At 39.1% G+C, this 14,238-nt stretch overlaps 1 protein-coding gene across 1 annotated transcript in view; it reads right to left on the bottom strand.

Moving 5' to 3' along the window:
• Positions 1 to 3,082: 3,082 nt before the first annotated feature.
• The window catches only part of galk1 (galactokinase 1), a 14,248-nt gene continuing 3,092 nt past the window's right edge, over positions 3,083 to 14,238 (bottom strand). Inside the window, exons 2-8 of the mRNA XM_007544037.2 lie at positions 13,911 to 14,100; positions 8,439 to 8,558; positions 6,754 to 6,889; positions 6,449 to 6,630; positions 4,617 to 4,767; positions 4,390 to 4,552; positions 3,083 to 3,430 (exon numbers count right to left, since the gene is read on the bottom strand). Coding sequence (XP_007544099.1) covers positions 3,356 to 3,430; positions 4,390 to 4,552; positions 4,617 to 4,767; positions 6,449 to 6,630; positions 6,754 to 6,889; positions 8,439 to 8,558; positions 13,911 to 14,100 — 1,017 coding nt within the window. The 3' untranslated portion in view covers positions 3,083 to 3,355. The remainder of the gene's footprint in view (positions 3,431 to 4,389; positions 4,553 to 4,616; positions 4,768 to 6,448; positions 6,631 to 6,753; positions 6,890 to 8,438; positions 8,559 to 13,910; positions 14,101 to 14,238) is intronic.

Below are 14,238 nucleotides of genomic sequence, written 5' to 3' on the forward strand. Positions count from 1 at the left end.
GAGCTGCCGCTGAATATTGAAATCCGAAGCAAAGAAAAAAAAACCGGCATCTTTTTTTTAGTTAACGGCTTGTTTGTATCTTCCATCACTTCCGTGTTGCAGCGAGTTTCAAACGTTGCGCCTTCATTTTTCTTCTCTCTCCGCTGCTCCGTCTTGTCCACGCCCTCAGCCAATCAGTGAACAGCAGCGAAGCTGCGTCACCTACCAAACCAGGGCCAGCCCGGCTGACCCTGGTTTGGGCCAGCCGGCTGACCCTAAAAAGCAGGGCCAGCCCCATTGAAAAGGGCTGGTGGAAACGCATTTAAAGCGAGCCGAGCCGGCCGAGTAGAGCCGGTGGAAAAGGGGCATTAGTGTTCCCCGGTGAAAGCAGCGAGGTAGGGTTAGGAGCAGGTTTAGAAGTACACCGAAAGCTACAGAATTTGCTAAAAACTGTGAGCTGCCGTGAAGTAAATAAAAGAGAGAAGTTCAAATACTTTCTGAGAGTGAAACTCCTTCCTAAAGGTGAAAATATATCACAGATTTCAAAAGAAAATAAAAACGGAAGTATAGGAAATAGCTCCCCCTTCACTTCCAGATTGCAATGATCCCATTTCCAAATAAGTGGTCCACTGACAGTGGTCCGTCCTCGCCCCTTTCTGTTTGCTGCAGCGAGGTCCTTCTCAGAGAAAATGCTTATTGCGGAGCGCAACGTCGTGAACGTTCCAGATTACAGAACAGTTTTTGGTGAATTTAAAAAAAAAACGTTTTTGGTAAATAAAGTGGAGTAGACTCTACTTGCTACTTGTCAGATGATGGAAAACGTTGAACGTTGTATCGTTTCTGCTTCAGCACGGAGTAGCGGTTTAAGCAGAGGTGAAATACAACAGACACTGACGGGCCTCTGCGTCTGCCTTTCTCTGAAGAACTACTGAGCGGAGACAGCCAGGTGAGGAAAAACTGTTCTTATCTATCGATTCAGTATTTTTATCATACGGACATTAGGCTGTTGTTGTTGTGCTATTAGCTAGCTGCTAGCTAACGACTTTGCTAGCAAAGCAAGAGAACTGAAAAGCTTCTTCCCTGTATCGTTAATGATAACAGTCAATCTTCAGTATTGCTTATGCAATAAAAGCACATCACCCGTCCAAAACCGATCATCTCCATAATGGATATATGTCCGATCTTCTAATTTCCTTTGCTGCATAATGTACATTTCATTTATTCTAGTGTTGGGTAAATGAATTACCATGATAGATATAATGTATGTAATAAAAGTGTGTCGTTAATAAAGGGGCAAAAACTCAACCCAGACTTTAAGTAAGTTTAGGGTCTGGTTCGCAGAGTATGCAGTTAAATTTTTTTCCCCAATTATTCAATAAAAAAAGACTAACCTCAGTTAAGTAAAATAAAATTGTAATCAAAACTTGTGGAATTGTAATGATTTCCCTTTTTTTTTTAACAAAAAGTTTTGTTTAAAAAAACTTTTTTTTTTGTTTTTTAATTAAATAACTCATTTTTGTCTCGTGAACTTAAAAAGTTATTTGCTAAACAAACTTTTATTTGCACACATCAGGAATCTTTTGTTGCGATTTTGGGCCCTGCCCCCGACGTCATGTGAAAATCACAAGCAAAACTTTAGTCACAAACAAACAGAATAGCAAGAAAAGATTTCTGACATGTGCAAATAAGTTTGTTATGCAAATAATGTTTTCACTCCTTGAGACAAAAATGTGTGATTTTAATTTTAAAAAAAAGTTTTTTTAAGCTAAACTCAGTAGGCTTTTCTCATGGTGACATGCATTAACAATTCAATTTTTGCTTTTGTTTCTTTTTTTTTCTGCAGTTCCACATTAAAGTTTGATGCAGCTCTGCTTTCCTGAATGGACCATCTTTATCTCCACTGCAAGTGTAGCAAACAGGCAGCTCCTTTTTATAGATAACAGTCCACTAAAAGGTTTAATTGTGCCCTTGTTTATATTTTTAATAGTGTAATTCTGTAAAGACAAAATATGTCTGGTGGTCTAGCTCTGATTTACACATCTTGCTAAATTGCAGGTTTGAATATTGCAATACTTTCCTATAACAAAATAGACCTGCAGAAAGAAACTACTAATAAAATATCTTGCATATGCATAGTTGTATGCTCTATTTAGAGATTTTCCTTAGCTTTGATTGTATATCTCACAATTTTGTAATTTATCATAGTTTATTAAACTCTCAAAGCTGTGTGGCTTTGTTAATAGCCTGTCCTAGAATGCGGTTAGATGTGCCCTTTTTTTTTTTTTTTTGAGCACCTGCCCCTTTAGTGGTCTCTGCACAGCCCTGACGATTATAGAATTGCCGGCCAATCCTTGGCCGATTTTCAAAACCTGAGACCACACATTAGCTGACAAAAAAATTGTAGGCAAAATATCGTGTTCGATCGTGCAGTGTGTGTCAATCTGTCCATTTGTGAAACTTGTGCATTTGTGGATCTTAACCTGTGCATTTGTGAATTATGACTGTTTTAGCTCTGTATTCCTCCGCTTCTTCCTCTTCAGCCGACCTGAGTCGCTTTTCTCTTGCTTGACACTGAGGGTGCAGAGTTGCCTCGTTCCCTTTTATTTTGAGTGATGTCCATACCGCAGCTGTGTTTTGTCTTAGAAGTTGCTTTTTTCTTTTTAGTCAAGTCTAGGCTTCCTGGGATTTTAGTGGAGGGTTAACTGAAAAGAAGAGTAAAATTTAGGATCTGCTCTACGAGCTCTAGAAAACACAGCCGCTCAACCTGCCATCTTGTCCTGATCCCCCTTTCTGCAGAAGGCAGAAAAGCTCAATGTTTTTCACATTATCCGTCTCATACTGTCACAAAGAAGAGAGTTTTAACACATATGTAAAGAACATATTTTTTTATGTATATAAAAGCCACATACTGTAGGTTTAAAGCTCTGCACATGTTGCAACATAATAGTTGCAACATGTGCAACTGTTACTTGGTTGTGAAATGTCTTTCTTGTGAAATGTAACCATATTTTGGAGTGCATTTTCCGCAACACCCATCTTATTTGGGGGTATTGAAGTTAATGAGGGTGCACACAACAACACACCTACATTTGAATACATCTTCAACAGTTTAGATACAAACATTTTATTTTTAAAAAAAATCAAAGAATGTCACTGTATCTAAAAGTATGATTTATTTCAAAGTATAAAAGTACAATCACTTTGTACCTGTACATGTTATGAACTTAAAACGGTGCAATTTTTATCTAGCATATGACAAAGCAATGCATCATTGTGGTAAAAAGTTCATGGTAGCCTGTTTTCATGTTACTGGGGTAGTTTCTTTCAGTGTGTGCAGAAAATGTAGATTCTCAAACAGTAGAAGTAAGAAGTGAGATCAAATCAGACTGAGAGTCCTTGATCCTTCTGACGGAGTTGTAACGTAGAAAGTTGGAGTTCCACTGTATTTTTCCTATTGTAAGGAAAAATGCACAGTAAGATCATAAACAGGAGTCAAAAATCAATTGAAAAAAGTTCTGATAGTTACGGGAATAATCATGGAACAATCTATTTTTCTTAGCCCTTTATTCCCTGTTCTAATTATTATTAATCCTTTAAAAACCCATTGAGGTCAAAACCTTTCTCACAAGGGTGACCTGGCCAAGAAGGCAGCAGAAGGTCATAAGACGGACACACAGACAGCAGTAACAGATATAAACATATACAAATACAAACATCAGAAATATATATATAATAACAACTTGGTCGTGAATAGGAACTATGACTACAGGGAATCTTTGAGTAGACAGTCTGGAATTCCAGAAAATCAAGGTTCTGCGTGCTTGGAAGTCCAACATGGTTTCCTTAGTTCAATATTTTCTTCAAATAACTTTATCAAGTAGTCTGTTAGGGACTTGAGACCCGCTCTGAAAGAATTGTTTTCATCATCCCATTCAATACCACCTAACCTACCCAAACAATACCATCATAAAGTTTGGTGATGATACCATGGCAGTGGGGCCACATACAGAGTGAAGTTAGAACAACTGTCTGTGTGGTGCACCACCAACAACTTCCTTTGAAGCTGTATTGCAGTAGAGCTGAAGAAAGCCTAACTGAAAGCATTTGATTGCTGTATTACAGTCTTGTGAAGAAGATATTCTGGAAGTTCTTTATTCCATACTGGCTGATAAAGATATGACCTTAAAAAAATCCACTATTTCGTGTTCTTTTGGCTCTAAAAATTTAAGACTAGAAAAAAGATAATCTAACTTTGTAAAAGATTAACATCCATTCAAAGTTAACGTCTACTTCTGCACCTAAGACCAAACAGAACAGTAATATAAAAAAGAAAAACAGTCACAGACCAACAAGTGAAACTCCCTGCAACTTATACTGAAATACCTTCATCTGAAAGGGTCTTGTTTTTACCTGGATGTGTAGTATGGCCTTGTCAATGGCATGTGCCTGCAGCAAAGTCACAGTGCATCCCCCGAACCCTCCACCAGTCATTCTACTGCCAAAGACCCCCTCTACCTCCATGGCGGCAGAAACCAGTTCGTCCAGTTCTTTGCAGCTCACCTCATACAGGTCCCTGACAAGCAGATCATGTTACGGAGCGTCTCGTGGTTTCTGTTCACAATCATATTTACCTTTACCTCAGGGAATTGTGGCTTTCCACCATAAGCTGGCCAAATTCCTTGTAGGACCCTTTCTTTAGGGCTTCAGCAGCTTGGACAGTTCTCTGTATTTCTTCAATAACATGACGAGCTCTTCGATAAATTACATCATCCAGCTTCTCCTTGGCCTCTGAAATGTTGGGAATGGTGGAAATATGAAAGGAACTTGACTAAATGATTGGTCTTCAGAGGACCTTGAGTAAAAAGAAATAACTATTTTAAGGAGAAGGGTTAAATTAGGTAATGAAAACAAGTTTGTGTGCTTGTAGGTTGAAAAAAATCTGATTATCCATTGTTTGTAGTAAAACAAGCATTCTTTTTTTTCCACTTCTGTCCTTGATGACTCATGGTTTTTATATCTGATTTATCATCCACCTCACAGTGAGTGAGCAGTGTTTCTGGTGAATCCTTGACTTGAGTAAGAAACCAAATCAAGAGAATGATCTAAGCCTGCCATGTATTGAGAAAGTCAGCTAACTTTCCATGTCACCCTAGCTCTTGATTACTGATTCGGTATGAAGATTAAAGCGATTAACCCAGATGATTCATTAACTGACCAGCATTAGGACCTGCTGTGCTCCAGTCACTATTAAAGACTTAAACAATTTCCCAGGACAAAGAAAGAAAATGTTCACAATATACTGTAGATCTATTGGAATACGACTTAACATTCTGTTGAGAAAGTGCTGTTTATGCAAAATTACACAGTAGGTGGAATACTGTATGTATTGAACAAATCACCAGTTTCTCTAAGTAAAGGTATTTCTAAAGTTGCTAATGACATGCAGTTATTACTATCCAGTTCACATCAAAAGTTTACTAATATGGAATGGCACAAGGATGGAATGGAATGGCATTCAACACGGGAAAAACAGACATGGAAAGTTATGGAACCAGCTGAAATGTATTAGTAATCAAAAAGCAATTCTGCCACACTGAATATATGAGGGTCTATAGAAAGTTGTTATAATGCAAACATCTGAGCTTTCTCACTCTTAAAATACATTCATAGGTGCATCCCCAGTTAACCTCCATGCAAAGAGAATATCAATAGTTTGTCCACAATTATTAGAGAATGTAAACTTGACTAGAAAGAATAAAAGATTCTCTCAGTTTGACATTTACAACATGGAAATGAGGGGAAAAGAAGTTATGTTGTACACTAAATGTTTGATTCCAACTGCAAATTAGTGCAATGGATAACGACAGAAACGTAAGTGAATTTTACGATGACAGAAACATAAGTGAATTTTAAAATTGCTAAAGTTCTAGAGGTTAGAGTCCTTGTCAAACGGCGTTTTGACTAAAGTCCGAGAGGTTAGAGTCCCAGTTAAACGACGTTGAACTGAAGTCCTAAAAGGGGCGCGGGTTTTAATGTTTTTATCTTTTTTAATCTTTTTTTTTTAAATCTCTCTCTTTCTCACTGTTTTTATTTTAATTATGTAAAGCACTTTGAAATGCCTTGCTGCTGAAATGTGCTATACAAATAAAATTTGATTGATTGATTGAAAGGACAGCTATCAATAAAACTTTACAATAATATTCTTCAAAAAGAATCTGCCTCGGCCTTAAATTTTGAGTTTGCGTGTCACTGAAGTTGTTAGCAACTTTCAATTAAAATTCCACAGTTTACCTTTATTGTGAAATAAATACCTCACAGGGAAAAATCCAAACCATGAAAATATACAAAGTAATATTATTTTCTGGCATATAAAAACTGAATAAAATAAGACATAAAAATCTGAAGCAGGTGACTGCAAATGGTTTTACATAAAAACTAACAGGCTCTTACATACAAAACCACTCCATACCTTCTAGTTCTTTAATTGTAACATCTCTCAGACTGTCTTTTCCCAGTGCAGAGGCAGCCTGTTCACAATGTCTGCGTCTTGTTGGGTACTCACTGCCAGTCAGTGAGTGCTTTATGTTAGAGTTGGTAATGAGGATGACCAAGCTTGGATCTGCCAGAGGGACTGAGGTGGCTTCCAGAGACCTGACTCAGAACAAAAACAAATACGACTTATGACAATGATTTGTTTTCTGTTTCATAGAGATAATAGACTAGAACAGTTAATGAAGGATGATTGATGTCATGCACCTGGATGTTTCCCTTTACCTGCAATCAATGAGTAAAGCATGTCCCTCCCTGGCAAAAACAGACACAAACTGGTCCATAATACCACATGGTACACCAGCGTGGGTGTGTTCAGCCTGTTGACATGCCAGCACTTTTCCGAGTTTCTCTCCATTATCTGTGGGAGCACAGGAAAGAACAGGGCAACACATACAAGAAAAGAAATATGGCAGAAATATATTTGTGCCATATTTGTTTAGGCAGAAATATGTTTCTGCCTAATGTTGAAATAATGTTAGGTAGAAGCATTGAATCCACATTGACACTGAAATGATATTGAAAGTGGTTGTTAATTTACATGTTGAATCAATGTTAGGGTTTAAACCATAACTGACACTGAATCAATGCTGATTTAGTTATCATCTGAATGTGGATCTACATGGACATTTGTGTTGATTTTATATTAAATCAAAGTTAATGAATCAATATTGATTCATGACTATTTTTTGTTCATGAATCATTTTATGTTTATATGTTACATCACAACATACAATTAAAAGTTTCTTCACTGATGTTAAACACACAATTTTGTTGGCAGACGATGGGTATTATGTTGTTCAAAGTTCTTACATTCCAAAAATGTGTGTACACAAACTTAAAAAATGACAAGATGGCATTAATAGTACATTTTATTTAAGGGAGTGGAAAGGGGGGTAAGGGATGTAACAAACAGCATGAACTGATTCAGTTTTTTTCAACCCTGGTCCTCAAGGCACACTGCCCTGAAAGTTTTAGGCATTCCCCTGCTTCAGCACACATAAATTTCTATTGATGCCTGATTAGCAGGGTTTTACTGAATTGCAATCATCTGAATGGGATGTGTTTAAGCAGAGGAACATCTAAAACCTGCAGGTCAGTTTCCCTTGAGGACCAGGGTGGAAAAACACTGGATCAGGCGTTGGCATTTCAATGATTAGAATTCAACCACAAAACAACATTGATTTAGTGATATCTTTTCAACAGTGGTTAATTGGCTAGAACTGGATGATTGTTTGATGGCGGATCCACCATAAAACAATCACAATTTTTACCTTAATCAAAAATCAACCTTTTTGACCATAATTCAACATTGAATTACCATCGCTTGCTATCTGAGAAGACTGTAACACGCAATGTATGTTTGTGCACTGGGGATGAAAGAGAGGGAAGTTTGGTGGGGTTTAATGTATGATTGTATCCAGAAAATCAATAAAATTTTAATTATCAAAAAAATTACAGGTCTGTGCCAGAAAACCAACACATTGAAATGTACTCTACAAACTCACTTAAGTCATCAACAATTCCCTGACATCTATCCAGACAGAAGGATGTCAGGGAATTGTTGATGGTATGAAAATAATGTGATTGACACATAAGACATTTACTCGTATTGAGAGTATGAACATATTAAGGCTAAATTTACGATTGTGATTTAAGTTTCTTGACCATTCCACATACTCCAACACTCAGAAGTATGCATGTTAGATTCTCACCAGAACTGTCATAATCTAACATACATAATTACACATAGAATGACAAATGATGTTCAGTTGCATTAAAGTTTTATTATTAACATAGTGTGCACTTGCACCAAATGTAATAAGCCATTGGAAGTGTGTCTTAGTAAAGTTTTGTGCTGAATATCCAAGTCTGTGCTGTAAATTGGCTGGAGCTCCACTTGGACTCACCTGGCTTGAGCTGCTGCAAGAAGGTGTAGAAGGCCACCTCCAGAGAGGCAGAGCTGGACAGTCCTCCACCCAGGGGGACACTGCTAGCTACCACTGCTCTGAAATTTGGGAGACCAGGAGCTGCAGCAAATAAAACCCAAAGGCAGTGCATATTTCAGCTGTGGTGCTAGATAAGATAACAATTATGACATCCTGAAAGATCTGGTGTAAATCTGTCGCTGCTTGAGTTAATACTATGTCTTCATGAAAAAACTCCCACATAATGCAGATCTGAAGACATTTGATCAGGAAATCACTTTTTATGACTTTTAAGAAATTAATTAGCATTATATTGCTGATCATCCAATGCCAATCAGAAAGCGCGGTGACGTAAGAACAGAGGGGAATCCCAAACAGTTGACATATTGCGCAACTGAGAGTCCGGTGGATATCGGAGATGATATGTGGAAATGTTTATTACATGTAAAGGTCATTATTATATATGTTTATTATGTTTATTCAGTTAAAATGTTAACTATGAAAAAACAGTCACCTCCAAATCATAGTGCAGCAAATAGAGCGGCTGCTCCCGTCGTCTTTTATCCATGACTTCTGGGAGTCATGAGACCTTTTCTTTTTATTGCGTCTTTTATCTCTTAAAATGACTCCACAAACTGTCACTATTGCTTCTACATCGTCATCTGTGTTTGGTTATTCTAAATTCCCGCTATGTTGGGGGTTTTACTAGATTATCCTCTGGAATCGGGATGTTCATGACTGGAATAGGTTCGTGTGTGGTGTGTTGCTCCTGCCTTGGACACACGAACCGATCGAACCTGTTGTACTTTTATCAGCTCTGTGGTCACAGAGGTTTGGAAAATCGGCCGACAATTCTTAAATCTTGCCGTTTAAACCAGATTTACAAGCTCTACTCGTCTCCTCTCAACCACTACCCAAACGCTCTCTGACTCTGGACGCTATGGTAACGTTTACATATCCCTTCAAAATAAGATACATATGAGCCACAAAAACGAAAATTTTACTTTCGTGAAAATTTTAACTCACGATAATGACTAATGGGAGCCCTGAGCTTGTTTCTCTGCAACGAGACGGTCCCACCTGGGAGTGATGAGAGACAATAACACCCGAAGTGTTGCTTATATCCACAACCTGCTTGGTCTCTACGTGGCGAAGCAGTTTGAAGGCTTCATTGCCTCATTAGCGAGCCGGTCGCCACATGTTATGCAGAGCGGGCTTGTAATGTGAGACTCACCTACCGGTCCGGGATAAATCCATCCTCCTGTCTCTTCTCTGGGCCTTTTCCCCTTTGCAAAGAAACTTTCCAAAGACTCGTTTTGCTACTTGTGGGCCCAGTGTTGGCGCGCAAGTAACCGAGAGAATCCGGTTAAAGGATTTTCAAAATAAAAGATCCTCCAGACTCAAATAAGACATAAAACGGAAATATTTAATTATTTCTTGCGTGACCCGGTTCCAATTGGTCCACAGACCGGTACTGGTCTGCGGCCCGGGCGTTGGGCACCACTGGTCTACAGGACAATAGGCATACAACTTGGTGAAAAGGCAGCAACTGCTGGTGCGGGTATAAGAAAATGGAAGAAGTTCAAGACGACGATGAAGCTTCCTCAGTCTGGGATCAAGAGATCGAGATTTTATAGTGTGCATGTGCCAATGAGTATGCAGCCTGTTGCGGCTGCTCCTCTTTTTTACTTTGCATTTTCCGACTTTTTTTTTTTTTCCTTTTACCCTATCGGGCACAACAACTTGACCACATTGCTTACAGCAGGGATCAGCTGATTTCACCGGCTCGGTGTCCAGACCCACAGAAAACCCTGAAGAGATCTGGAGAGAAGGGCCATGCAAAGACCTTGGAGGGGAAAGGGCTAGGTACATAAGGCATTTGAAATGGCACGGTTTAAGGCATTGTGGCGAAATAAAACAAGATGGTGCTGTGCATTTTGGTACAGAGCTGCATGCTGCACGCTGGAGCTGTGTGGCTAGTCCACCGGCCACCAACCCACTAATGGAGCGACCCACAAGGGAATCCCCTGGTATCTCCATAGGTCAGGGCGCCCCTGCTTTTCAGTTATCTTGATTGATTTAACTGTGGACCACAGCATAAAGCGAAACATGCCAAATTGTTGGTACAGTATTTTCACTAATACATTAGTGAAAATGATATTTTGTGAGCTCCAAATGCACTGGGCCAAATCTTCCATAGCAGTTGAGGTTCTGTAGTAACTTTTATTCACAGTCGTTCACCTCAAGCCCATATCCCGTCAGTGTGGTGCGAACCCACAGGCAGTGCCGGAGCTTTAAGGTGTGTCGCGGTAACTGTTTCGTTATATGAGGATATCTGATTCTGACCCACCGCGGTGGGACATGCATGTAGCCAACCTGGCATTAAGTCCAGCACTGGGCCAGCTTGATAAAATTAAAGTCAAAAAGTGTTTTCTGCTGCCGAACCATCTCTGTGTTTGAGGGCGAGGAGGGTTTTTTACCACTACGACGAGGACAATAACAAAAATGAATAAAAACAAATTTTCTAACTTCAATATCAGACCTACGGTTTTATTGAGAAACAAGTGTATGTTGAAAAAATATATAATTTTGCCCATAATTTGATAGAGGACGCAGTTCCGCCCCCTCCTCTTTACCATGTGCCCGGTGTCTTAATAGCATGGAGGCAGATGCACTGAGAATCGGTCAACAAGCTTTTTAGACAGAGGGCAGCCAGATTAATTAATTTTGCTAAATGTATATTTAGCTATAAATAGAAGCGCATAAGCAGATCTCCTGATGCACACATTAAAAAAAAGAAAGAAAAAAAAAAGAGCACTTGGGGTGTGAAGAATAAAAGGGGTACCACCCCCCGCCCCCATTCGACCTGCCTGCTGTATTGTATTTACAAACACTAGATGGCACTAGATGTATCAAATCATCAGTAAAATGCTAAATAATTACTTAAAAACCATACTATATCATTTTCCAAATTATATATTATATATATTGCATTTGACTGGTGTCATTTTAGATAATGCCACACTGTGTCACTATCAGCTGTGATAAAAAATAAATAAATAAATCAAAATTGAGGCGAATCTGAATAATTTCCCACATGAAAGAAAGGAGAGCGCAGTGCAAGAGCTGGAGTGGAACACAAATCCAAAGGACCTAATCTGGACATTGTACATTTCTTCACAACACTTTGAGCCATTTATATCAGCAGAACCAAGGAAGGCTCTAATAGATGATCTTTACCTTAATGAGCTAAAAATAAATGTCGTGCTGCCACCCTCAAAAGGCAGAGCTGGATGCTCTTTGAGATGCTAACAGGAGCTTTACTGCCTGTGTTACTGCCATCACCAATCCAACCGAACCCATGGAAGTTCAGTGTCGGTGGTAACAAATTCAAATTCAAAAGTACTTTATTGATACCAAAGGGAAGTTGAATGTTGTAACTCATTTCAAAATCTTCAAAGAGTAATTATATAGTAATGGCTGTTGGCAGGAAAGATCTCTTGTAGATCACCAGAAACACACCATCCATACTGTGAAGCATGGTGGTGGCAGCATCGTGCTGAGAAGATACTTCTCAGTAAAGGTTGGTGGTTTAATAAATGCAGCAGAATAAATGGAAATCCTGGAGGACAGTTTGTCTCCATATGCCAGAGAACTACAGCTGCAGAGAGCATTTATTCTCCAGCCAGATGACGGGTCGAAACGTCCTGCCGAAGACGTATACAGATGGTCTGAAGACACAACATGGACGCTCTGGAACAGCCTAGTCAAAGACCAGACCTCAATCCGATAGCAAATTGGTGGCAGGACTTGAAATGGGATGTTTACCCTGATCCCTCGCTAACCGAGTTGGTACTGTTTGAGATCAGATCCACACAGATGCTGCGTTGTGATTGCAGCCACGGGTTCATCTGCTAAATACTGACTTAAGGAGGGTGAAAATCTATGCAATCATCTATTTTATGTCTCATAGTTTTGTCATTATATTGAAAAATCAATTTTCACATGGACATTAAGTTTTTGTTTTGTTTTTGTAAAACAAAAAACTAAAGTAAATGTTGACCTTAACTGATCTGTAGAAGCAATAACAGAATAAAGCATAAAAGGGGGCAAAAACATTTTATAGTCACTGTAATAAAGTCTAATGAAGATCTTTATGCTAGAATGAAAGTATGTGGGGGTGGTGTGGTGACCTGTCACAGGTTTCTGTCTCAACCTGATGACCTTTGTCTTCCCTCTCTCATTACCCACTTTCCTGTCAGACAACTGGAAACTAATAATTAAACTAGAGCCAATAAAATCTTTAAAAGCATTGAAAGCATGTGGGACTGTAAACTTTTACACTTTAAACAGAACTATGCCTTCACAGATGACCTAATGAAATGCCCTCTGGATATGTATGGTGGCATATTTGGCTTCTTTGTCAACTTCACTGCAAAAAAACAAATAACTTAAGTTAAAAGTATTTAATTCAACATAGACCTGATATTTCTTTGCTGACAGCAACACTGCTTGGAAAAAGGTAAATAAGTCTGTATGTTAGTGGTAAACTTGTACTTGCTCTCCAAGAGCCAAACTAGGAGTGCACCGATTGCAGTTTTCTAGCTGATTGCAGATCATGGTTCTTTAAAAAACCTGACCCGATTCTGATTTTGGACGATACTATTTTTTTTTGTCTGAAATGTCGCTAAATATAGCAAGAAAGTGACTATTAAATGAAAATGTGGAGATATGACCCTGTGGGCCGATCTGTTAGTCTCTCGTGGGAGAGCTGAAGGGGATAGTGGATAACTTTTAGACCTTTGCTGAGGAACATAAGATCAGTGGATAAGATCGGCTTCACATGCAAGTATTTGCCGGTCATCGATCTCCCAAAATTAAGGAAATTAGCTGGCTGACAAATTGGTGCATCCCCAGTCTTAACATGCAGGAATGCCAGCCAGGAAGTTGGAGACCAAATTTACACAAAGGCTCATGGGTAACAGGAGCTTAAATAGCTGTATTTAAACAGTGTAAAAGTGTAAGCACTTGTATTGCCTTGTTGCTGAAAATATGCTATATAAATAAAATTACCTTACCTTACCTGTATCAGTAAGAGCTAAGATACTGTGGGGGACAGCAGAAACATAAAGAATGAACCTCCATCACAATATAAAAAAGTGAACAGATCACACAGAAAGTGGAGTATTGCTCCTAATCACTGATAACATTTTTTGTCTGAAAAAATTTCAGACAAAATTCTTTCTTCTGCAACAGCTCACCGAAGACTGGCAGTGAGCATCTGGTGGAAGCATTTGTCAGACTTGTATCTAGTGTCCAACGTAAAGTGTTAAAAAGTGCTAAAAGTTCCTTTGTATAACAAGTTTAACAGCCTGTTAATAATAAGTGTAATTTAATAAAATACAGGACGTGAAACAGCATTTCACGTCCATTTTTACCAGATCGTATGTTTACCCCTGTAGTGCTGTATGACACCCTTCACATAGTTTGCCCAGCGTGGTAACCCTGGTGACAGAGAGCATCCATCGCCTGTCAGGCTGAAGTCAACTCTCCGGGGTTCATCAGCGTCCTCCGCTGCGGTTACCACGGTAACTCCCTGGCCTGAGGTTGGACCTCCAACCACCACGGTCACAAAGGGAAGCGCCTGTTTCAACACAAAAAGTTAGATTTAACCAGGGGTGGATCTAGGGGAGGCATCTCTCAATGATCCAGGTGTGTGGCATTGAGTCATATGCTTTCTTGTAATCAATCCAAGGTTGGTGTGTCGGGTTTTGCAGTCTCG

The sequence above is a fragment of the Poecilia formosa genome, unplaced genomic scaffold, assembly GCF_000485575.1.
Source record: "Poecilia formosa unplaced genomic scaffold, Poecilia_formosa-5.1.2 Scaffold980, whole genome shotgun sequence".
Lineage (NCBI taxonomy): Eukaryota > Metazoa > Chordata > Actinopteri > Cyprinodontiformes > Poeciliidae > Poecilia > Poecilia formosa.